The sequence below is a fragment of the Pseudorasbora parva genome, chromosome 10, assembly GCF_024679245.1.
Source record: "Pseudorasbora parva isolate DD20220531a chromosome 10, ASM2467924v1, whole genome shotgun sequence".
Lineage (NCBI taxonomy): Eukaryota > Metazoa > Chordata > Actinopteri > Cypriniformes > Gobionidae > Pseudorasbora > Pseudorasbora parva.
Window position 1 is genome coordinate 35,949,220 of NC_090181.1, and position 27,367 is coordinate 35,976,586.

A 27,367-nucleotide genomic window follows, 5' to 3' on the forward strand; every position below is an offset into this window, starting at 1 on the left:
CGTTACTAGTAACTTGAGTTAGGTTTCAAGTAACAAATTACTTTTAAAAATTACAACAAAATATCCAAGTTACAGATAGGTTACTTTGTTTTCCTATTTATTGAAATCTTTTGCAACATTGTATATACCATTCAAAAGTTTTGGGTCAGTAAAATGTATATTTGTTGGGAAAGAACTTCAAAGAAATTAATACATTTTATACAGCAAGGATGCATTAAATTGATCAAAAGTGACAGTAATGACATTTATAATGTTGCAAACGTTTCTATTTAAAATAAATGCGGTTCTTTTTAACTTTCTATTCATCGAAGAATCCTGAAAAACATTTTTTACAACTGTTTTCAACATTTCTGAATTTAACTGATTTCTGAAGGATTATGCGTCACTGAAGACTTGAGTAATGATGCTAAAAATTCAGCATATATTTAAATAGAAAACGTATTTTACATTTTAATAAAGTTTTTTCTATTTTTAATCAAATAAATTGTCTTAGATCACTGAAGTTTGAACTCATGTTTGTGGTTATTCATTTTTATTTTTTTTCAGATAATTTTCCACAAATTTCCACCAATGTTCTGTGCGCTGGACATCTGGGCTGCCAAAGATTATGATGGAGTACTGAATACATTTCACAGTGAAAATCTTTTAAAATATAGAGGGTGGGAGAACAGCAACTAAAAACAAGATCCATCAAAAAAAAAAAAAAAAAAAAAAACACTTCTCTGTACTACAACCGTGGTGCGCCATAATCGTCAGGCATTCTCTCAATGTTATACCTGTAAAATAAATGTTATAAAAATTGTTAATTTACATAGGTGTAAAAATATTCTACTGTTACAATTTATACATACATACACAATTTATATGCAAATATAAACACACACACACACACACACACACACGATTCCAAAAAAGTTTGAGCACTGTACAAATTGTGAATAAAAAAAGAATGCAATAATTTACAAATCTCAAACTTATATTTTATTCACAATAGAATATAGATAACTTATCAAATGTTGAAAGTGAGATATTTTTAAATATCATGATAAATATTGGCTCATTTGGATTTCATGACAGCTACACATTCCAAAAAAGTTGGGACAGGTAGCAATAAGAGGCCGGAAAAGTTACATGTACATAAAGGGAACAGTACATATAAGGACCAATTTGAAACTTATTAGGTCAATTGACAACATGAATGGGTATAAAAAGAGCCCCCTTTAGAAGTCAAGATGGGCAGAGGATCACCAATTTCCCAATGCTGCGCCGAAAAATGGTGGAGCAATATCAGAAAGGAGTTTCTCAGTGAAAAATTGCAAAGAGTTTGAAGTTATTATCTACAGTGCATATCATCATACAAAGATTCAGAGATTCTGGAACAATCTCTGTGCGTAAGGGTCAAGGCCAGAAAACCATACTGGATGCCAGTGATCTTCGGGCCCTAAGACAGCACTGCATCGCATATAGGAATGCTACTGCAATGGAAATCACAGCATGGCCTCAGGAATACTTCCAGAAAACATTGCCGGTAAACACAATCCACTGTGACATTCGCCGTTGCCTGCTAAAACTATATAGGTCAAAAAAGAAGCCATATTTAAACATGATCCAGAAGCGCAGGTGTTTTCTCTGGGCCAAGAATTGTTTGTAATGGAATGTGAAATTGGAAAACTGTTCTGTGGTCAGACGAATCAAAATTTGAAGTTCTTCAGGAAAACTCTTGCATTCACCAACTAGGAAGTGACTCACCCCACCCCACCACCTACCCTCCACAACCCCTCATTACTAAGGCCCCATTTACACTGCATGGTTCAAGTGACCCAATTCCGATTTTTTCCTCTCATGTGGCTAGAGCTGGGCGATATGACGAAATATATCGTCTGGACGATAGAAAATGTCTATCGTTTTATATAAGGCTCTATCGCTCACGCCACGATAAGGCGTTTACGGCAGAATTTTACGTCAAGATGCACCTCACGCCACGGCATGCCCATGCACGCTGCAATACATAAACAAACATGGAGGAAGACGGTAGTAGACGCGGTTCAGACCAGGGTAATTCTCAGAGTAATTATGCCAGAGTGGTGGCATAAGCGCTCAAAACAAACTTCAGACACAGACGCTCCAACGGGCTTTTAAGCGTGACACACCATATATTGAAATATTTTAATGGCAGGTGTAGGGATGGCGAAAACTAAACATTTTCTTGACCGACCACCGAGCCTCATTAGCCGGTTGAAACCGGTTAACCGATTAGTTTAAAATATGCTGCGCTATTTGAAATAACAGCCGCGAGCCGCGCTCTCTCTCTCTCACACACACACACACACACACACACACAGTCCTAGCGCTGCCGCCTCTCTTCCACTCACGTCACATTTTTTAAGTCCCCCACAGCGCGAAACACGAGTCCCGCAAACGCGCCGCCAAGGAGCTTGTTTGTAATCTGAGAACAATGGCTCCTTAGTTTCGAAATGGTTTGGGTACGAGGTGATCGCGTTGAAAATAAAGGCGTTTGTCAAGCGTAAAAAGCTCATTTGAAACATTGCAGCAGCTCATTTAAGAAAATGACCGCTCTGAAGAGACGCCGCTTTAGTTCGAGGTAGTGCTAACAATAATAAAGGAAGATGATGATCAACACCTTACGTGTTACCACTGAAATGCAGATGTAATATATTTCCAAATGTAAGCCCATCTTATGCAGAATGACGCTTCATACTGTCGTCTGCCCTGGCTCTAACCTCGAGTGTTTTAGCCTGTCTTTTGGCAAACCTTGTGAGCGCGCAAACCCAAATGCTGTGACCTCGCGCCAAATGTTCTTATTGGTTTATTAAGTACAAACAGGCGAGTTATGAAAAATTGAGTGCGAGGGATTTGTTCACTTCACACAAAAAGATTTTGGAATGAGACGACTAACTGTAGTAGTGTTTAGTCCAATGTCTATAATAGCCTAATTTAGAGATCAAATTTTTTTTCTTTGATCGGTTACCGTTGATACGGTCAACCATCGGTCAAACGGTCATCGGTTAACATCCCTAGGCAGGTGTTAACTTTACCAACAGTCTTGCTGGAAAAACAGGTTGTAAATAAAATAAAAATGTAGTCCATATTACCTTTACCTTTATTTGTTTTGTATATCATTTCAAACTGCATTTCCACATTGCAATTTTGTATAGACTATTCATAAACTAAATTAACAGAAAAATTGCTATATCGTTATGTATATCGTTATCGGGATATCAAATGAGCTATATCGGGATATGAAATTTTGGCCATATCGCCCAGCCCTACATGGAGCACAGATCGGATATGACATGTGAACGTGTAAGCAGTAAAAAACTTTTACGGATTCAGGCCTCACTCATATGTGGTAATAAATCCGATATGATTCGAATGCGTGCATTAGTGTCTGCCATGTAAGCGGTCAAATCGGATCTTCCCCAGTAAATGCGAGTCGTACGTCATTGAAAAAGGGACGGAGGTGAATGATGTCAACTCAGGTGGACACAAACTGCCAGTGTTGCCAAGTCCATGGTTTTCATGTGGAATTGGGCTACTTTAACACAGTTTTGAGTTGCAATTGGGCGGGTTGTTGTGAAAACCTGGCAACTCCGTCAAGGGCACTCCTTTTCGCCGCCTTAAGAGACAAATGTTTTGCCGACCTTTAAAGATGTGTGGAACCGTGTGGAACAGTGCAGAGAGCAAAACATTGTGCAATCATTTTGTCTGCGTCCATTGCATATCGCGCTGTTTTACTTCCTTTCACCGGTTAAGAACGTCTTGGGCTGTTTTGCCAGTGCACGGTGTAAATGCAAATATCGGATACGGGTCGCTTTTGAAAAGATGATGTAAGCGGGTCGTCAAAAAAATTGGATATATATTCACCAAATCGGAATTGTGCATCAAGACCTGCAGTGTAAATGCAGCCTAAAATTAAGGCAAGGCTTAGCGAAGGGTCAATTAATTTATTTTTAATTAAACTACTTATTTAAACCAAGCAGATCGAGAGCTGGAGTACCTGTGGTTAGAGATGTACATGATTGGGACTCCCGGGATCTTCCGAATCCTCCTTTTTAGGTCCCTGTCCACTGTGGCCACAATGTAACACTTGTGCTAGTGGAGCAAAAGGAATCCTTTGTTCAGAATGTTAAGCAAAATATAAAATATGTCATATATCAACTCTGAGGTTTTTATTTTGTATAGTCTCAAATTATTAATTTGACATAACTAACAAATCTTATTTATCTTATTTAATCTTACAAATCTTTTATTTTTATTTTTATTAATTAATTATATATACACACATATGCATACAATTTTTGCATTAGAAAATAATATAATAAAACTTAATGATTGAAAAATTCATGAAAAATCTAACAAGAAAATTGTTTTTTCAATATCCATGAAATAAAAAATATATATTATAGAATTGTATAGAGAATATACAGAGAATTTCCCGTATTAAATCCTTTGAAATCAATTCATTTAAATGAACTCATTAGAACTTATAACTCATGACTGCTCAAAAATATGGATCCAACCAACAGTCAATAGTTATTCTGGAATGCTTTCAAACTAAATATATTCATTTTACTTGCATAATCATGCAGCATAATAATAATAATAATAATAATAATAATAATAATAATAATTAAAAAAAAAAACACTCAATCAATAGGAGTGTATCATTAAAAAAAAAAAAGTAAAAAAAGTTTAGCAACAAAATTCTGCCCCAAAAATGTGTATGAGACATGATGGATAACTGCATAAATGTAAATCTAACTCAAAAATTCCTGTTTACACCCAGGTCAAAATGGAAGTTTTTTATTTTTATTTTTTAAATTATTGGTTCTCTCTCTTAATAAATTATTTGATTGGCTCATTTGCCACGTTTTCAAAAATTGACCATTTGAAAATTTCCGTTCTGTTTGTTAATCTTTTTTTTTTCCCATTTCATGAAACAATTATAACCCCCACAGCTAACAAAGTTCTAATACCTGTGTTACTCTTTGTACCAAGCAGTCATCAGCATATGTTCCTTTGTGTGAGCAAGGCAAGCGATCAAAGCGGGGATCTTTGGCAATCCTGCACAAAAGTTCATAAAAAAGCCATAAAAACCAAGGAAGAAAGAGTAGCTATTTTCACAAATAAAAACTGGTAAATGTTGAATTTACAATTCACATATGCAACAGCTTTTCAATTAGATTACTCTATTGCATTACTAGAGATGACTTCCAGCGATACAGTGTAATTTTCTTAAAGGGTTACTTCAGTAATTAAGCATTAAGCTTTGTATTTAAACTGGTCATTAATGTAGTAGAAATGTGAAATGTAGTAGATATGGTGCCTTATAGACTGAGAAAGATGGAAAATGTTTTGTTGGCTCATGTGGATGAAAGACAACTCCCAGAATACACTGGCTTCGCTGCCCTACAAGGCCACTCCCAAAGCCACCACTACTGGATAACAGGATTACTGGATCAATTGCCCACATGCTCATTTTCATAAAATCAGTTCAGTTAGAGAACAGACACTACAATTAAAAACTAAACATGTCTGCTCAATATAATGTGAGTGAGCCGAGCGAGGGTCACACAGCACAAACGCAGCAGGAGTCAGATTACATTCATCACATGAGGTAAGCATGGCCGCGGCATACATTCGCAGCCCGTGTTCAGTTTGGCGAGTTTTCAGTTCATGCCTTTGGAAATTTAACTTTTTATAGGAATTAATTTGAAAAGTTGAAACAATCACTTTGCTCCGCACCGCTTTGTTTACATGAATCCCTGCAGCTACCCGAGCCGAGTGCTGTGAGTGCAATTCCAACCCCCATAGACGGGTTGAAAACTTGCAGAATTAGCTCCTTCTACTATGTGTAGTCTTTAGCCTCTGGTCGAAGAATCATACGATGATGCATTGTATGGATGGATGGATTTTTTTCCTCTGATGATGATGGGGGGGGGGGGGGGGGTGTATGGTGTGAAGAGGTTTAATATTGAAGACACCTGGTGCCACACTCTAATCAACTAATTCACTCAAAAGACCTGCAAAAGGCCTTTAAATGGTCTCTCAGTCTAGTTCCGTAGGTTACACAATCATGGGGAGGACATGATTGACAGTTCGAAATAACCACACCGTGCGCAGCTGGCAATGAAGTACCCGAGTGTCCCTGGGACATCAGTGCGGTCGGAGCACGTTCTCACAGCTGGACATATAGTGAATTAAAAAGGCTCTGCTCTGGGCCGCAAAAATGTTGAGACTTGTTTTCCTGTCCAATAATTTGTAATAGACCTAGCCTTATTTGCACGTTTCATCATTATACGCCTGCATAGCCTAAGTGTCGTTTACATTCAATTAATAAAAAAAAAAAAAAAAAAAACCTTGGCCTGTTCGTTCATTTAAAGTTTCATTTTGAACGGTTGAATCATTACATTTAATTATTTTGGAGATTTTTGAATAGCATAAATCATAAATGCAGGCCTGTTGTAGACTAGACTGTGACAGATGTTTCTAGTCTGATTTGGATAATGTAGCTGCCGTGCTTTTATCCACACGAACTTCCCATTCTGTGTAGGCTAGCGAATTTTTAAGTTTTATTTTCAACCTGTTTTCATGGGCTACAATCGCCCACGTAGACGATTTTGTTTTGGCATGTATAATCGTAAGCACAGACATACGATTGCACTGTTTGTCATTGTGCACGAAACTTCACACCAATAAATCATCAGAAATACTGCTGACTTGTGTGTCTCAAGCACCCTCTTTACTTTCATCCTAATGCCTGTTAGTTGTCCGTGGATTTGCGTATATTTAGCATTGAAAATGAAAACGTCATTTAAAATCGATTTTACAATCGATTCCGTGAACACTTGTCTCAAAAAATAAATAAAAATAATAATAATAATAATAATTCGAACAGGAATTTTGTGACAGCTCTAGTAAATACTCTGTAGATCGTTTACACTCATCTTCCAGCTAGCGTGCAGTTGAGTTGACATTAGTGATGCGTCGTTCATAAAAGATCCATTTCTTTTGATCTAATCTTAAATATGGAACTGACTCGGGAACAATGAGTTGTCTCAGAGCGATTTGTTAATTTTGTGTTGACCGTGCATGCACTACAGGCCATCGGTTCTGTACAGGATCTTCTCTGTGCAGGATCTTCTCAGTAGCCTTTACTGCTGTCTGTTTAATGTCAGACAAAAGGACATCACTCACTGCACTTGATTGAATAGGTTTTGTAAGTTTAATTAATCTTTAATTTAAACAGTTAAATATGCAGTTATTTTACATTTGATTACTTTAATAAACTTATGAATTAAGAATTACCATTCTGCAGGCCAGTAGGCCTGTACATTATTATTTAATGTGCACATGGGTCAAGTTAAACATTTTAGTTTGAATTTTATTTTATGCAGTGCATTTTTGCTAAATAAATATTTGCATAATTTGTAATTGATTTACTATTTGAAACTTAAATATTAATTTATGCAATTGTAATGCCTTGATTTTTTAGTAAAGTTACATAGTCACAGCCATAAATGCAATGGCACTAATAATTAGCATAATTGCATTATGCGTTTCGGTTTTCGGCCTCGGTTACCTCTTTTTCGTTTTTGGCCAAGAATTTTTATTTCGGTGCATCCCTAAGCAAAAGTGTCAGCCAAATGCATAAATGTAAAATTAAGTGCGTATTACCGCAAAGCCACACGATACTTCATCCCTAATTTCTCAAGCTCAGCCATCACACAGTCTGTTATGCAAGGAACACCTGAATAACACACAAAAAATTAATTACTACCCATTACATGATTATAGACCTCCACACACACACACAAAATGCTTAAAAACATATTAGCTTGAAAAGTACAAAAGTATGTTATTGGCACTGCAAAAAATGCACTACTTACTTAGTAATTGTCTTGTTTCTAGTCTAAATATCTAAAAATTATTAAATCAAGATGCATTTACTATAATATAAGTAAAATAACAAGATATTTTTACTTGTTTTCTAGGGAAAATATCAAAATTAATTATCTGCCAATGGGGTGAGAAAAATAATTTTGTTTCTGATTGAAATCTTGTTTCTTGTTTCTGTCCCAAACAGAAATAAGAATATTTTTCTCACCCCATTGGCAGATCATTTTGCTTGTTTGAACCAAAAACTCACTTAATTTCGATATTTTTCCCCAGAAAACAAGAAAAAATATCTTATGTTATGCTTTTTACTTATCTAGTAAATGTATCTTGATTTAAGAACATTTGGACTGGAAACAAGAAAAAAATCCTAAATAAGAAGAGCATTTTTTGCAGTGAGTTAGTCAGATTATTTTGACTCAGATAAGATAATACTTTATTAGTAATCAGTACAGAAATTGTGGTTCCAAAGAATTCACAAATATTTTCTTGCAGTTGTTCCCCATTCCATGATTCACCACTTTGACTGACTTGGACTGCCTGGGTTGTAATTGTTTCTATCATGTTATTTTTCCCCCTCTCTATCACCCTCTGTAGTTAAAATTAAACTAAGCCCTACTAACAGTAAGAAGAATTTCCAATGGAAAGTATATTTGACTGCTCCTAAAAAGGTTATCCTGAAACTGTGGTTGAAACATCTACCCCAGTTATGTCTACTTGGGAAGTCTCATTTCCTGGATATTGCCCTTTTGGAGTGTACCACAAATCTTATTTATTTATTCAAATGATGTTACAGATGTATCTTTTTAAAGAAGCTGTTAAATGTGTGTGTAGACCTATGCCTGTAACTGTATGTTATGAATATTCATAAGTGTCATGAACTGTAAACTGTACAGAGTGTATGCTGCGAACACTCATTTATGTTCAGTGTTGCTGCATAGGAATCCCTGCAGTATAAGTAAAAGCGACTTACATTTAGCATAAAGACAGTCCATCATTGACTGGACAACATCTAATTTGGCCTTAATAGAAAAGTTGATGAAGTTGGTATCAACAAGGATGTAATATGGAGGTCCGAGCTGGGTGTTGTATTGAAAGAACAGACAAGATGGATACTTTGCTCTAGAGAAAAGGAAAAAAAAAAAAAGAGATGAGCTGATGCACAGATTATTGGAAATTCTGGAAATTCATTAGCAATAAACAAACATTTAAGTTTGATTGTGTAATGCTGCCAGTTGTCAAAAAAACATTTTCCTATTATATTATATTATAAAGAATTTAACTGTTTTGGGTAAGATTTTTAATAGTATTTCTGTGCTTAATTGACTTCTGAATTAACTAATTAACTTTTAAATACTTTTAAAAACTTTTAACTTTGATGTGCCATTTCTATTTTATTTAACACTTGATGTAACTACTTAGCGAATACATACATACATACATACATACATACATACATATACATACAGGGGTTAAATAAAATAGAAATGGCACAAATGTTTTGCTCAGGTGACCAAAATGTTTGCCCAATAGCCAAAAGTTTTGCTCAGTGAGAAAAGTTAGAGGGAACATTGCCGGGGTTACACCCCCGAAGGACATCCTGGGATTTTTTTAATTACCAGAGAGTCAGGACATTGGTTTAATGTCTCATCTGAAGGACAATGCTCTTTGTTAGTAGAGTCCCCATCACTATACTCGGGCATTAGGAACCACACAGACCACAGGGTGATCATCCCCTGCTGGCCTCACTTTACCAGCAGCTACCTAGTTTTCCCAGGAACTCTCCCATCCACGTACTGAGCAGGCTCTGAATATGCCCTATTTAGCTTCAATGGGCAACCATTCATAGGTTACAGGGTGATATGGCTGCTGGCAAGACATAATATAGTCTCCAAATACATTGTTTTATGAAAACAGTCTGTCCGGTAAAATTGTCCAAAAAGAGTAAAGTCCCAGTAAAAGAAGCTGTTTTCAAAAAGAAGTTTCCATTTGAAGTTTTGCAAAAATGTGCATTTCTTAAAAATAGCTTGATTGTATCTACTAATAGCTAAAGCCCCTAAACATAAGTCTCACTAAGAGCTAGTAGAAAAATTGTAATAGATATATAATTAACGTGTATATTGTGAGCCAATGTTGTTATGTCATGGGATTTAAATAAGCAGATTTCAATTTCATTTGAAGCATGGTGATCTCTAAAAGGTAAAAAACACAAAATTAAAGAAAATTCAAACTTACACTTCCTGTTCTTTGATAGCTGATGGATCTTTTGTCTTCTTCTTTTGTGTTTTTGCTCTGTCCTGTATTTTTCTAAAGAAAAAAAAATTATAGCTTCAATTAGTAATACAGTGATATGATTGTGATGATATTTAGTGATGCTGTTGCCAATAATCTGCAGTTTTTACAGTATTTATAAGTAAATTATTTAAGATAACACCATTGCGCTGTTAAATGCTTGATTATGATTGGTTGACAGACATTCTATGTCATGCAACCAAGCATACTGTCTTTCTACTGCCCTCTGCCTCACATTCACAGACAGACAAAAAGACAAGCAGGTATACATTCACAGGTGTAGCATTTATTATATTCATTCATTACACACAGACTGACATATTTCAAATGTTTATTTCTTTTAATTTTAGACTATATTACTTAAGAGCAATACAAAGAAAGGATTTTTAGAAATCTTGGCCATCTGAAAAGTATAAATATGAAAGTTATGATGTACAGCACTCAATAGTTAGTTGGGGCTCCTTTTGCCTGAATTACTGCAGAAATGCGGTGTGGCATGGAGTCGATCAGTCTGCTGCTCAGGTGTTATGAGACCCTTTAAGTAATGTATTTATGTAATGTACTTATGTATTGGTCTAAAAGCTGCCCTAGAATGATTTGATGTTAAATTGTTCTCTGATATATACATAGAGGGTATTTGGTTTATTTAAGGGCAAAAATTGTCCAGATACAGTTTTACAGGTCCAATTACAACCCTATAAATTGTCCCTAGGATGTAATGCTCTGTTTTTGGCTTATTTGGAAGAGTCATGAATATTAATGTTGAGCTCTGCTCTAATTGGTTTATTTCAGCAGCTCACAGAAGTTCAGCTGTTCAGCTTGTGAGTCCTGACCATCCTGACAGAACACAGACCAAATGAATGACACTAAGCAAAACATCTCAAATTGAGATTGATAAAATGCAGCTTACTTGTTTATTTGTTATTTTTAGATCATCCATGCACGAGAAAGAGCTCACGTGTTTGCGGTTGCCAGGTTTCAGTAATTAAATCCCCCAAACAGAGCTTTTCTGTGGAAAAAAAACCCCATATACTATCCGGTGTTTTACCTAAACATGTCCAATCTGGCAACCATATGAGAGAGTGCGCGGATGATCTGAAAACACTAATAAACAAGTAAGCTGCATTTCAGCAATCTCCATTTGAGATGTTCTGCTAGAATCTGCTTAAAGTGTCATTCAGTCTACATTTTAGACTTATTGCAACAATATTGCATGTTTAAATAATGTTAGTCACAATGTAGGCTACACAGTGACATATGTACTCTGAACAAGCATGCAAAAACATCATAGGCCTACTTCAGTTCTCAAAAATATAAATATATAACTTATATTTTTACAAAATGAATAGCCTTGTCAAATGTCGTTTTAACTTTTATGGTGGAAAAGGTGACGCTGGCTAGAGGATCGAGTGAACGATCTGTAAGCAATGTATCTACGTTTGTATTTTGTAATACAAAATAATATTAACCTGTCATTAGATACACTATTTAGTTTTGTATGGTAGGAGTTTCCTATTGTTACTGTACTAGCATCTTGCGTCATCTAGACAATGCTATCTCTCTAAGAAACTTTCAATTTAATCAGAAATTTTTTAAACAGCTAGTCAATAAGTGGATAAATTACTGCTTACTGCTTGCAGGAATATAGTCAGCCCTTTTCTTCAGTTTAAAGGTGGGGTAAGTGTTATTTCAAAACTGTTTTAGAAAAAGGACTCGGGCCGAGCGGAATAACAAACTTGTAGCCATTCAGCAGGTAAGGGGCGTGTCCACTAGGGCTGGGTGATATGTGAACATTTTTGGGGGATAATCGCCTTCAAAAATATTGTGATATCCGATATCATCTACTCCGCACTGACCCCGCCCACTCACGTGTCGTGTCAAAAAAAATTCTAGGCATAAAATGGAGGACAACAGCTTAATATCCAAGAAAAGATGTACATCGGTAATTTGGCAGTATTATGGTTTAGACCAAATGCAAATGGTGAACCAGCGGATCCAACAGAGGCTATCTGCAGACTGTGCAAAAAACAACAACAAAAAAGTAAAGGTTAAAGATGCGCAGACAACTAATCTCCGCAGCCATATCCACATACGCCACCCAGCCCCACTCTGCAGCCGCTTCTCAAAGACGACGGATATGTGGTCGAGCAGCAATATGATGACACCTTACATGGCAATTAGAGCATAGATCGGGCTCAAAAAAATCAAGCCTGACCCTACCCGAGCCTGTGCATATTGTGTCCGAGCCTTGCCCGACACATTAACTGTAATTATGAGCTCGAGCCCGATTAAAACCCGACCATTTTTAACATATGGGCGTTCTGACCAGAAAGAGCCTGTAATGAGCAAAGCAGACCGGTGTGACTCATGTTAAAACTAACATTAATGAAATAAGCTGATAACATCACCGGTTTCCCAGAGCGACTGTACAGCCAAATAAAATTTTGCTGCAGTATTGTCCTGTTTAACACTGTGAAGCTGCTTTGAAACAATCATCATTGTAAAAGCACTAATAAAGCTGACTTGACTTGACTCAGCTCAATAATGAGCAGGCATGCTCATGAACCGCTCACCGGTAAAATGATCAAATCCAGCTCAGACATTTATCTGTACTATTATCTCACTTTGTTGTAGCCATTAAACAATGTTTGTTTTCTTTCAACATTTCATCTGATTATGATAAGTGCAAAGATGCGAGTGAGTCAAAAATGATTTTAGTGGTTATATTTAGTTTAATATTAAGTTTTGTTTTGTAGAAAGCATTCTTTCGTTTTGTTTAAACTGCATCTTAATTTTAACAAAGTTTTTTTGGCCAATTGCCTGGGTTTAATAAATAATAAGCAAATAACAGACATTAACCGTGACGAAGTCGCGGATCGCTTTCATTGCTCATAAACTGGAGTGCATCTCATAAATAAACCGAAACGCAGCAGGCTACTTGACTCACAGGCATGAGAAATATGTGTATAGAAAGCTTAAAATGTCTACTTTTAAACTAAACGATTTGAAATGAAAATATTTAATTAAGCCAAGTGCAGTGTTCACGCGAGTAGCTCATGCGTTTCTGTTCAGAATACTGCGCTCCATCACTGCACGATCTGTGAGTTTAATGCACATTTTTACATCACTTAATTTTTTTTTTCTTCCATTTTTTAGATTATAATAATTTTATTCTAACACCTTTATTTTATAGTATTTAAAATACAGGCCTATGCTTAGCTTTTATATACATTTTCAACTGTTTAAGTTTGAGCTATTTTTCCCCCCCAAAGGCTTCTCTTAGCCAAGAACCAGCTGCTTTTGCTTGAATATGCTCATGTGTCACGTTCGCTTGTTTGTTCAATTGCGATCGTATTGTGGCTCACTTCAGCGATGATAAAGACCCATTCATTTCCACCCCGTATGGAGCATCTAAAACCCCTCACTGTCTGTTTCAAGAACAGCTCACAAAATGTGTCCGACAGGTAAGATACTGTACTCCTAATATATGTTTTTTTTCCTCTTTTCATGATCTATATTACCCTTTTCCGGTCATAATTGTAATATGTCGTTAGCTGGACTTTCGTGCTTGTGTACTATCGAGTTGTTCATGAGAATGGTTTGTGTTTTTGTGATCACTATAACTCTAATCTTGTCATAATTGTAATACGTCGTTAGCTGGACTGTCGTGCTCGTGTTCTATCGAGTTGTTCGTGAGAACGGTTTGTGTTTTTGTGATGGAAGGGGTGACTTTTTCATTGAATATTCGACCTGGATTAGTTACACATTCTGCCATAATCATTGCCTGGGTTACGTTTGTGTAGGGCGGAGCTATCAAAATATGGTAGAGACCCGTTTGGGGGTAGGGGGCGTGTCTGTTTTGGTGATTTGAAATATCAACAACAGTTACCAGAAAGCACTTACCCCACCTTTAAAGCCCATCTTTCAAGTTGAAGATCACTGTGAATGAACGTGTAGATAAATAGCATAGGAACTCGACTTGCGTGAAGAAATTAATCATAAATGTGCATTAAAACAGTTTTTTAAAAGAAATTGTGAGTAAAATTACTTCCGTTGTGAAAAACGCTCTGATCGGAAGTGACGCAAGGGCCGGTAAACATCGTCTCTTTGTAATGGAGTCAGACAGCGAAGAGGTTGCAGTTTGGATAAATGTCAACTCTTACGATGGGCTATTGCCGTATAATGATGAGCCGCCTAGGCGAGAGGGGGGACAGGGAGAGTTAAGGGGAAGGGTAAATGAACAGAGGAGAGAGATAGAGTTGTGGGATAACTACGTACACGTTGCGGCATTAGTTTTGGCTTTTGTTCACACAGCGCTCGTCCCGGGTCGAACCCCGCAATGTTTCCTAGGTCTCCGACCCGGGTTCAATTCGGTAATTAATTCCGCGCGGTGGTTGCTTTCACACAGAAGGCGACCCGGCAATGTTCCGGGAATATTGCGGGTCCGACGTGCAGTGTGAAAGGGGCTTTGGTGAGTGACCACAGGGTATAGCTAATTGTGGCTAAAGTTGTCTCCATGTTTATCACATTGCAGTATCTTTAATAAATCATATTTAGCAATATTTTTGTCGACTTTCTTGTTTTTCAAGCATCCATGTAGATTGTCACCATCTATGCCAGCAATATGCATCTTAAAATAATTAATTTAGATCCCAGATTTTAAATGAATGTTGTAGGATGTAGGCTATAGCTTACATCTGTGACGGTCAGATAGGGATAGACATTCTGTGCATTTCTACACAACATAGTTTATCGTGAAATTTTGTAGAAATTGCTAGCTGATGTTTAATCATTAACTGCTTTTAGACCTTGGTGTCCGCTCCGCATGTTCTGCTTCTGCAGATGTCAAGCGTTTGGGCCGTATATCTGAACAACATAACCGGACAGCTGGAATTCCGACCTTAGTCGGCTGTTATACTACTCATCTCTTAGTATTTCTGACGGATATAATGTAAATGAGCTCACATGTAGGCTACTGTGGAGTAACGTTACGTGTATGAAAGCAGTTAGTCTTTCGGCTAGGACGGGAATATGCTGTTCATGTAAATACAGTCATTGTAACAACGATCTTTTATTGATTCACCACTGTGACGACTCAAACCTACTATAACTATAATTACGATAACGACAATCTCTATTTTCTGTTTCCACCTCTCAGACTATGTAAACCCACACTGAGAGCCAAGGCTGCAGCGCCTATGTTTGCCTGTCGTTGCGTCATATGACGCGTTCTCTGGGAAAAGGCGGGTTTTTGGAGCGTAGCTTAGAACAGGCACTTTTTTTCTTAATTTCTGCGCGTGGGTGTTGTAAAACATATAAATTCTTATGTATGTCTTTTTAAATTGACATTTTCATACAATATTCTGTATAAAATTAGTTATAAAATTAAATTGAAAGATGGCCTTTAAGGCCCCATTTACACTGCATGGTGTAGATTGCAAGTGTTACACTGTTACACTGCAAGTGACCCAATTCCGATTTTTTTCTCTCATGTGGCACAGATCGGATATGATGTGAACGTGTAAGCAGTAAAAAAAGCATGAATTCCGATATCCTCAGATCGGATTCAGGCCTCACTCATATGTGGTAATAAATCTGATATGATTCGGATGCGTGCATTAGCGTAAGCGGTCAAATCTGACCATGTAAGCGGTCAAATCTGATCTTCCCCAGTAAATGCGAGTCGTACGTCATTGAAAAAAGGACGGAGGTGGATGACGTCAACTCACGTGGACACAAACTGTGTCGCCTAGTCCACAGTTTTCATGTGGAATTGGGCTACTTTAACACAGTTTTGAGTTGCAATTGGACAGGTTTTGTTGTGAAAACCTGGCAACCCCGTCAAGGGCTCTCCTCTTTTGCTCCGCCTTAAGAGAGAAATGTTTTGCCAACCTTTAAAGATGTGTGGAACAGTGCAGACAGCAAATCATTGTACAATCATTTTGTCTGCGTCCATTGCATATCGCGCTGTTTTACTTCCTTTCACCGGTTAAGAACGTCTTGGGCTGCTTCGCCAGTGTACAGTGTAAATGCAAATATCGGATACGAGTCGCTTTTGAAAAGATGATGTAAGCGGGTCGTCAAAAAAAATCGGATATGGTCAGAATTGTGCATCAAGACCTGCAGTGTAAATGCAGCCTAAATGTTTGCAAACAAATCAGTTATCTTTTACCTTCAATATTATAGTAGATATCTCTCGCTCTAAGGTAATAAAAACATAACAGCGAGCATAGTACACAAGGTCTTTATAAACCACTGAAAATATATGCATGTATGATTGCATTTCTGTCAATAGATCCTGATAAATAAACACTGCACACTACACCTTGAAATAGCTGCTGTTTTTACTCATGGTAATAAAGAGGACTAAAATTAACCATAGTTCAGACCCCAAACTACAATAAAATATTCAAGATCAGTTATTTATTACTATGCATATAGGTCAGCCTTTCACACCCATAAAACACTTGATTTATTGCAGATAATAAATTCAATGTGTCATCTGCAGGAAAAAAAGAAAAGAGGGTTGCAGCATCATGGAAGAAATTACAATTTGGTGGATTATTTAAATGCATTTACAGTTTTAATTATATGAAGGTTAAAAAAGTTGTCACACTGACAATCTCAATTATTCCAGTCATAGACATTACAATAATGTTTGAGCTGAAGCTGACCATTTGTGAACTGAGGCACTTTGATATCAGGTTATTAATTTAAAGTGAAATGTCCCTTAAAACCGACCTATTATAGGTCGGTTAAAGCGCTATATAAGTGTAACGAATTATTATTATTATATATTCTCCTATTTGTAGAAACATTTGAAGCTATTGCTTATCAACAAATAACAATCAGCAAATAATGATACTCACAGCCTCTGATCCTTCAAACTGATCATCCTTTTCATGTTAGCATATTTTTTCTGTTTCTTCTGTTTTCCCTAATTCACATAAACACAAGTTGTCATTCAACAAAAGGAAAATAAATCGATTATGTAAATTATTTAACAAACGCTGTTGAATGTTGTTGAGATAAACACTTAATTGTACCATGACTGCTGGAAATCCTGGAGAGTATTTACTTTAGACCTCGTGTTCTTAACTTTGCGACAAAGAGCATTTCGCGTCATTATTATGCGACATTTCCTACGCCATTTCCTACGTCATTTCTTGCGCTTGATACTGCGGTGTTTCCGGTTCTCAATAGACATCCATCAAGGTAAATATCTAGAAGACAATACTGCAGATGTTCTCTAAATATTAATTATTATATGGACTGTCTTAAAGTATTTCTAGGTTTATTATTTACTTTTACCCAATTGTGCGTATGTTAGTACTGAGTGTTAGCTCTGAGTATTTGACATTGTTTGATTAACGTTATTTTGCGTCGCATATGTTCTGTGTATTTTAAGGGTTGGATTTGTATTTTATTAGGCAACATACACACGCACACACACAACATATTTTGCTTCACTAGTGTGCACCATTTAGTACTATATAATATCAAAACCTGTGCTGATAAAAGGATTTTCATGTTTAACGTTACAGTCTAATATGAGACATGACATTATGGTGGAGCGGCAGTAATTATTGTCACTCGGTGAAACTAGTGCACGTGTATCATCCCCCCTTCTTGACAGATGCAGACAGCCGCTCCATTATTAAGGGCTTGAGAATGTTATTATTGTATGTTTAAATTTCTGTTTAAACACACACTTATCTTGAAAATTATAATATCTTTAAAACACAACACAAAATAATGATTATTCCTTTAAATCATTTAGCTGAGTTGCAGCATGCTCTTTGCAAATGTCTAGATCACACAGTTCTGTTTCCCAACTCTTGTAACACTTCACAGCTTGCAGAAAGCATTCAAACGCTTATTTTTTCACATTTTGTTATATTGCAGTTATACAAAAATCCCTTATTTTTCCACTCCAGTCTACACCCTATACCCTTTAATGACAAAGCAAAAATAATAAAAAAATTTATTAAAAAATTAATAAAAAGAAAAATTCAAGGGCATACAATAAAAAAATAAAAAAAACTATGCCATGAGGTCAAAGGAACTCCCTGCAGATCTCAGAGGCAGAATTGTGTCGAGGCACAGAGGCACTGGAAACACATTTATTCTTGTTTAATGTATGACCACATTTATTGTTCCCAGTGTACATTGGCCTTCATAATTCTGAAATTAAAGAAGTTTGGACTGTAGAGCTGGGTGTTCAGCCAAACCTTAGGAAGATAGGTGACCAAGAACCTGATGTCATGTGTGGTGATGGGAGAAACTTTCAGAAGGACAAACATCACTGCAACACAGTTTTATGGCAGAATAGGGTACTGGTATATAGAAAACAGAACATAGCAAAATACAGAGATCTCTTAAAAGTAATCATTCATCCAAAAATTGAAATGTCTCATTTATTTACTCATCCTATTATAATTCCAAAACAGTAAGAAGATATTTTTAAGAAATGTTTGAGTGGGGTGTTTTGTCAATGCAATGGATGCCAGTGTTGTTTGGTTCCCAACATTCTTCAAAATATATATTTTTTTGTGTTCCACAGAAAATCCCTAAATCCAGGTGTGAAGAGCTTGTCAAATCATACCCAAAAAGAGTTGAGGCTTTAATCGCTGCCAAAGGTGCTTCAACTGTGTTAAGTGTTATTGTGATTATATATTTTAAATACATTTGCAAAGTTATCAAAAGTCTTCTTTTTTTTTTTTTTTGCTTTGTCATCTTGTGGTCTAGAGTATACATTACTGTGACAAAAAATATTTTTAAAGCAGTTTTAGCAAAAGTCTGCAGTATAACGAAATGTGAAAAAAATCTAATGTTTCCAAAAAAATTGGAATGCTCAGCACATGTTTGTACATTTCAATAAAAAATTGTTAATGAAGCCTGAATTGTGTGTATCCTGTCCTTTTCCTCAGTAGGAGAAGACATGGGAGAGGTGCTCATGACCAGATAGGACAGCAGAAGTCGAGGCAGACTCTGAGCTCACAGAGGTCTGAGCGGAGGCTGAACATGGTCTGATGGACCGCCTCTTTTTGCTGACCTTTGTCTTCTGTTCAGTCTTGTGGGTTTTGTTCTGGGAGGTGCGTTGGAAGAAAGGCAAGGAAAGTCAGATTGAAGAATGGCTCCAGGGGCACAGCCTATCCAAATACAAGCATTTGTTTGAAGGTTAGTTAAGCGGTTAAAATACAAACACTTTTAGTTCTTGGGAGCATGTGGGGAATTATATATTGTGTCCTGAGGTGTGTTCTTTGTACATCACTAACTCAGCTGGACTTGAAGTTTGACAATCTGGCATGATCTTGGATTGTTGTTTAGTTCTTTGACATTCATCCTGGACTTGCTGTCATAGCAACAGGTCCGTAAGCTTAAACCTGCTCGAGAGCAGGCTTATTTCATGTAAACAGGATTAGATTACATCTTTTTAAGTGCCGTTGATACTTTAAAATTTGTTCCAATCACTAATACTTTATTACAAGAGTTTCTTACTGAACCAGGGGCAATAATAATTTTTAATAAAAACAATAATATACAGATGTCTTTGAAAATAATATTATAATGTTGTATATAATACTATAGATACAACCACTTGATTGAGAGATTTATTTTTGATGGAATAATTACTTTATAAATTTATTGGAGTTTTACGCACATGCTGTAACGTTACTCTGAGCTGTGCATTTATTTGTGTGACAGATATTAGGAGTGATGGAGCGCAACTTTAATTAAAGATGTCATGAAACCTCTCTGTTTTAAACTGAATTAAAAATTAAATGAATTGCTAATTACAACAATGAAATAAAAGTGTAAAGAGTGTACAAATACTATAAAATCATATATAAATAATTGGGAATCATTAAAAAAAAAAAAAAAAAAATTATTTATCTATTATAACTTTTTATGTTGGTTTGGTCATTTAGCTGTTTCCTTTACAGGTCCAGAAATTCATGTTTTTCCTTTTTTTTTTTTTTTTTTTGTCAGGTGGCTTTTTAAAGCTACACTGTGTAACTTTTTTAGTTTATTCTGAGCTAAAAACACTTAGTTCTTTAAAAAAATATATGTGCTCATTAATGAATATTTACTTCTTTCAAGTAATAAAGTATTCTCGTAAGTTTATAAAATGCCACTGAAAATACATATGGGTGAGGGGTTCGAATGCCAGTCGCCATGTTGCCCCTCCATCTTGAAAGTATATTAGCCAAAGAGGGACATACCCGTAAATTCAAGCTTCGCCTTTTGCGTTTTAACACTCGATGGCACCATGTCGAATGTGAAGAGGGGGGTTGCCATGTTAATCTTGGACTAAATCGGCCACCGTAGGTGTTAAAACGAAATTGGAATTGAGAGGAACAGAAACTGGATGGTCATACTGTATACCCCTTCACCACTAGATGGGGGAAAATATCATACAGTTTATCTTAAATTATATGATATCATTACATTGCTTCATTGCTTCACATTGCTTCATGCCAGCCAATCGCTGTATTGCTGATTGTGGTTTCGAGTATCGATGCATCTACCATCTTCAGTGAATACAAGAACGCGCAGTAATCTTAGATAAATTAATCCAGATATTTTAATGCAGTCCGCAAATTCATTTGAAGAACCAAATTAACCAGAGATCAATTATCACGATTAGAAGATCTGGGATCTGTCAAATCATCTCAGATGTATTAAGTGATGTATGAAGAACAGACCCCAGGTCATATTTCAAGTTATGTCTAGTTTTACAATAGAGGGAATGCATGATGCCATCGTCAGCTGGAGCGAGTGCGATTACGCCCTACTGAGTGGCAAAAAGACTGAGATGTAGCATTGGTTTACAGTGTGAATGCAGCGAAAACACACAAAACCAGGCCCGGTGCCAGAGGGGGGTAGGGAGAGACTTATCCACGGACCCAATGGAAATCGCCTTTCCGAGCTTGAGACGGATTTGATAATAGCTTGTAATTTTCTCACTCAAACCACAGCCAACCTGCTGCTGCTTCTGCTTTAGGAAGGAAACGCTATGCATAACTGCGTGTCTAGGATATGTAATCCCAGTTAACAAGCGCGTCTCTATAAATGCAGACAATGAGAAAATAAGAGATTCATTGTACACCAGCTTCACTGTGGAAATCTGTGAGATTGCGTTTATTGAACGAGTGACCGCTTTTAGTGTATAAAGTGAGCACTCTTTGTGAGCTGCCTGGGCAATATAATTCTTTTAAATGTTTTATTAACAGTCTATAATATATTCAGAATTTAAATATAACTTTTGTTTTCCATTTGTGACAAGTGGCCACATACATGCTTCAATACACTGACCCATCCACATATACATCCGGGATTCACTCGAAAAATGACTGATCAGATTTAAATAATCATGTTAAAATCAGGCTCATAAAAATGTCAGGAAAAGACGATTCCTGGCTCCATGTCATTATCCATGGATCACTGAATCTGTGGTAAGTTGTAAGGACCACTATATCGAGCCCAAACTTTATTTAAAATGATTTTAAACCGTTTGCTCAACTCGCGTTTTCCTCTATTAACTGCGGTCACACAGCAGCTCTTCTGCCACCCAGCCCCGGCTGAGGGGGCATGTTCCGGTGGGAAAGTGACGTCGATGCATTCCCTCTATACACGTTGTTTCAAAGCAATGCATACTGGTATGTATATAATGCCTATAATACACTCACCTAAAGGATTATTAGGAACACCTGTTAAATTTCTCATTAATGCAAATATCTAATCAACCAATCACATGGCAGTTGCTTCAATGCATGTAGGGGTCTGGTCCTGGTCAAGACAATCTCCTGGGGGCGTATTACAGAAAGATCTTAACTTTAGAATCCTATCTTATCTGTTTGGTAACCATGCCAATTTCAGTTAGGACCGAATTTAAGACAAAGGCTATTACAGAATGACATTTCTTAAAAGCAAAATCCTATCTTAACTATGGATAGGAAACGGGTATTCAGAAACATCTTAACCCGACAAAAAATCCTAAAAGATGTCTTAACTTTAGGACAACCCCACTGGTGTCCTTACATCAAACCTTTTAGATATCCAGCGGTAAAAATCACATACACAAATCCTTTTTCGAGAGAGCGTTACATTTTATTATACATTATAATGTATACATATACCGTATTTTCCGGACTATAAGTCCTACTTTTTTTCATGGTTTGGCTGGTCCTGCAACTTATAGTCAGGTGCGACTAAAGCCGGGTGCACACTGTGCGATTTTGCCCAAGATTTGGTCGTCTGAGACAAATTTAGCAAATCCTAAAAGATTCCTCAGATCCTAGGCTAAAATCTGACGTCTTTGGTCGTTAGTTTGACATGTTCACCGGCAGCCGATTAATGAGCGCTGCGATCAAATTTTACCTCAGACGAAATTCTGGCAGTGTCAGAAGATTTGGCACAGAATCCTGCAGTGTCACTTCTCCTACGACGACAGTCAAATATCTTGGTTTTTCAAGACTGACAAACTATGACCAAAACGACAGCTAGAGATTTATTTGTAGCCAGCATTTCAGTCCCGCGTGTAATGCAGCTCACTGTCACCCAACGCGTCATTCATTGATGATATAAATCTCCGGGTGAGTTTTCTTGCAGGTGTCCGTCTTTAGCGCGCCTTAACTATCGTGCAGTCTGACATAAATGACAACTGAGATCTTACTGTGTGACATGGCTTACATCGGGGATCATGTTCATACAGTCTGACAAGGGACATTCGCAAAGGATTTTGAAAAATCGCACAGTGTGCAGGACTGATTTCATTTCATTTCAAATTTCATTTATACTGACTGACAAGAAAAAACATATAGCCGCGAGAGGGCGCTCTATGCTGCTCCTGTAGTCTCCCCTGAAAAAAATGACTGAAAACTAAAAAAAACTTAAAGACAACAACTTAGAAAGACTGAACACAAACAAAATGCCCCAATAAAGAAAATATTATTCTGCAAATTACAGACTGCATGTAGTCGAATATGCAGCCAAGAACGATTCACACAGCGTTCGTCTCGCGCGGCTGAGCCTCTTCCGGCAGAGAGTTCAAGCGTCTGTGGACTCGTTTTTCAGCTCTGGCCATCTTGCTTACAGTACGCAATTAGCTTTCTTTGTTTTCTTTATTACCGGTAAAGTAACGTCTGCTTTTCGCCAGTCCCTTAGAAGTTTCTCACTCACTTCAAAGTTTCTTTCTTCTGCTTGGTTATGCACAGTGAGCGGGTGCGAGCGAGTGCACGCGAGCGGGTGCATGCATGCGCGCGCGGCTCCCGCTCTGCTTCTGCCCTAATGCGACTTATAGTCCAGTGCGACTTATATATGTTTTTTTCCTCTTCATTACGCATTTTTTGACTGATGCGACTTATACTCCGGAGCGACTTATAGTCCGGAAAATACGGTACTGTACATATAATGTAATGTATAATGTATGATGTAAATAACATATGATATAATATGAAGAGTAGCGACATTTTGATGGTGGAGATACTTTTGGAAGACCCAGCTAGCTCTGTGCTTTGATGATAAAATGCTTGTAAATATTATACAGACTCCCAAGACACCTGATTTTGCAGATAGTTGACAAATTGCGACCAACATTACCGAGCCCAACGAGCCGTCACGGAGCATTAGCCTACCAGTCCACTGTGGCAAAACGTTGCTTGACGTTGGTATTCACAAATTTAAGGACCGTCTCTAAAGTTATATACGACATTAGTAACATATACTACACATTTCTTACTTTAATAGCGTTTGAACGGACGGTGTAAACGGTGTGCCGTCATTCTGTTCAAATGCTATTAAAGTAAGAAATGTTTATAACTTACCAGTGTCATATGCAACTTTGGAGACAGTCCCTACATTTGCGAATATCGAACGTTTTCTTTTTTTCTTTTCTTTAATTTATTTTTAAGGTGATTTATAAAACAGGCTTTAACTTTTCAACGGAGCTTATCAAAATATACATTTCTTCCGCACTGGAAATAACTTGTTTCTCCTTTTTGCAGGGTTGCCAACTTTTAAGTTCAGGTTGGAGTGAGATTTTTTGGGGGCCGGGGGGGGGGGGGGGGGGGGGGGGGGGGTAATGCTTTTGATCTTGATTCAGTATCAGTTTATATCTAGTATATATACTGTACATAATAATATGTTTGTTTTGGCACTAGTTTAAAGATTTCTTGGGTCAAATTATATGTGCCATTCCTTAATATTCACTTGTGACTGCTTATATAAGTATCATTATTCATTAAAAAGATTAGGATGCAAGTTATTTAAGTTTTGAAATTTCACATTTAAAGAAATCTAGTGTTTGATCATCATATCTAAATATTTATTAGAATGCAAAGACTGCAATATATTTTTGAGCAACTAGATTAGATACATGTATATTTATTAAAGAGCCATAAGGCACCTAATGGCATTACAAATAAACATTAATATTTTTTAGCCACAAAATGACTCTAATTTGCCTCTTTGAATTGGAATTCTCCATTTTAATATTAATTACTACACTAATTGTAATATAAATTTTAGAAGAAATACAAATATTAGAAGAAAAATATTTTAAGTGGTCATTTATTGAAAATAATTGTTGCACAAATAGTATTTAGTACCAAAAGATCTCCTCAAAATATTCAATAAATATAATTTAATGAGTATGAGTGTGACCTATTAGTAAGGATTACCTGAGGGCTAAATACAAGAATAACATTAATGTTAACAATGTTGCGCATCTATCACTTTCCATAATAAAACGATCCTGTAAACATGGCTGACTTAATAATCAATAAACACTACGCTGTACTGTTTACCAAAACTTGCAGCAAACATCTATATGGTGAAACTGTTGTGTATCCGCTTAAGCCATTTAAATTCATTGGCACAGCGCTATGAGCGCTCATGGGCCACGTGACCAGCGCTCATGGGCCACGTGACCAGCGCTCATGGGCCACGTGACCAGCGCGCACCGCAGGGAGACGAGAGCATGCAACTCCGCTTTTCAACGCCTCTGGCTTTAACATTATGCCACATTAGCGCCAAAACGCTATTTATTGTTTGAATTTCATTAAAACACATTTAAAAAAATTAAAGCTTATAGCTTTGTTTAATATCAAAAGCAGGTTTGGCAATTTGGCGTGAGATTGAGTTGGGCGGAGTGAGAGCGTGAGACAGAGCCTGAAAGCGTGAGAATCACGCCAGATGCGTGAGAGTTGGCAACCCTGTTTTTGATTTTAGGTTTTCCTCAGAAGCAGTTTGCAAGTTGTTGGCTTGGTAACAGACCTGAGATTTGATGATTACCAAACTCGATTGAGCTGTTTTCCTAACTACAGATAAGATGAGATTTTGTAAGATAGGATAAAAATCCTAAATTGTATCTCATGGGGTCGGAAAGTATTGTCATCATTTACAAGGACTAGTCAGTTATTTTATGGCCGTCCGTTTCCCATCACCCGTGTAGAATTTACCTACTCCTTTTGACAACACAAGGTCGTGCGGTAATGTAATTGCTGTCCGAATCCACATCTCTGAGTTTTCAAGAATACATCACTTCAAATTTCACTGTTTATAATCCTTTTTTGACCACTGCAGAGCACCGTACGGTTGTGCTTTGCTGTTATTTGAATGCATTTCTAGACTTGTATTTCTTTAAAATGCTGGCAAGTATTTACAAGAGCAATATATTTCATCACCGCTCAAACAGATAAAAATAAATGCACGTGAACATTTGAATTGGTCCGTTATTTATAGCAGCATTTATTATCATACCAAGCACATGACATTTTATTTACAGCATACAATCATGTTTCGGATCAGGTGAGGAGCTCGTTCCCGATCATAAAAATCTCCCATCCACCGTGAATAATTCACAATGCGAATGCACGAGTTTTAGGTTTTATCACTGCTAAGGTGGCCTGCACATTTATTTTGACGGATTTCCATGTGTGGAACAGTCGAAGGCAGATTACGTCACGAGTCACGACAAATGTTAGCAATTGGTTACGGCAGATCCAGAGTGGCTCTGAGCAGATCCAATAGTTTTAAACTTCAGGGGGCGAGTTCCTGCCCTCATAAACGCTTGTCAATGGAGAGTGGCCAGACTCTCTACAAATTAAATGTACGAGAGTCTGGTAAGACCAGGCTAGGTTGTTAGTGCCAGACGGGCCGGTCTGAGTATTTCACAATCTACTCAGTTACTGGGATTTTCACGCACAACTAGGGTTACAAAGAATGGTGTGAAAAGGGGCAGAAGAAAAGCGCTTTCACTAATAGACTGCCTAATAGATTTATCATTTATGCCGCGCAGCGATTTTTACCTGACTGTACTGCACGTATCAGAAGATGAGTATAGAGGCAGCTGACTTTGATGGAGGAATTTACAGCTTAACTCGTAAACTACAATGCATGTTCATTAGGGCTGTAGGTAGATCTCACGATATGATATGCTACACAATATTCAACTCACAAAATGCTTCTGCAAATGTGCAGTTAGCCTGAGGTTCATTATGAGTAACTGGACAGACCAACTGATACCTTTTTTTATATTTAGCCCTATATCTGGAGATCCTCTTGCGTTTTGTCAAACTGTGGACGTGAGCTTTAAGTTAAGTCAAGTTAACTTTATTTATATAGTGCTTTTACAATGACGATTGTTTCAAAGCAGCTTCACCGTGTTAAACAGGACAATATTGCAAAAAAAAGTATTTGTTCTGGATAAAACAGTGGATGTTATCAGCTTATTTTAATTTATCATATTGTGGCAATGTTGGCAGATCAGTAGTATTATAGTTTTAATTAATAAGGACCTAATACATTTATTTTATTTGGATATTTAGTTGATAAACCTAGATCTAAATTTTAGTGTCCCCAACTGAGCAAGCCAAGCCAAAGGCGACAGTGGCAAGGAACCAAAACTCCATCAGGGCACATTGGAGAAAAATAAACCTTGGGAGAAACCAGGTTCATTTGGTTTGCCAGTTCTCCTCTGGCCTATTAAAGGGGTACTCCACCGCTTTTTCATATTAAACTATGTTATTCCCTTAACTAAGAGGAGTTGATACATACCCCTCTCATTTTAACCCACTTAGAAAAGCGCCACGTTTTATTTTGTGTCACCATACTTGGTCGTTCAACTATTCGTGTAACTGTATTTAAATAGGGG

At 37.0% G+C, this 27,367-nt stretch overlaps 2 protein-coding genes across 7 annotated transcripts in view; one reads left to right on the top strand and one right to left on the bottom strand.

The window, feature by feature from the left end:
• Positions 1-80: 80 nt before the first annotated feature.
• On the bottom strand, positions 81-17,391 carry fcf1 (FCF1 rRNA-processing protein). The gene is made up of 8 exons (XM_067456010.1): positions 17,256-17,391; positions 17,079-17,146; positions 10,153-10,224; positions 8,891-9,039; positions 7,699-7,771; positions 4,998-5,085; positions 4,019-4,113; positions 81-776 (listed from the first exon to the last, which is right to left on the bottom strand). Exons 1-8 carry the CDS (start codon positions 17,256-17,258, stop codon positions 728-730), a joined length of 597 nt encoding a protein of 198 aa, XP_067312111.1. The 5' UTR covers positions 17,259-17,391; the 3' UTR covers positions 81-727.
• The window catches only part of arel1 (apoptosis resistant E3 ubiquitin protein ligase 1), a 95,443-nt gene continuing 85,452 nt past the window's right edge, over positions 17,377-27,367 (top strand). For 3 of the 6 annotated variants that reach the window (XR_010908094.1, XM_067456008.1, XM_067456004.1), the window contains exons 1-3: positions 17,377-17,424; positions 18,773-18,848; positions 19,140-19,389. Coding sequence is in view for 5 of the 6 variants with exons in the window: in XM_067456008.1 (XP_067312109.1) it covers positions 19,242-19,389 (148 nt within the window). In the remaining variant the exon portion in view is untranslated. Of the gene's footprint in view, positions 17,425-18,772; positions 18,862-19,139; positions 19,390-27,367 lie in introns of those variants that run through there. The other 3 variants (XM_067456005.1, XM_067456006.1, XM_067456007.1) reach the window with 3 other exon arrangements.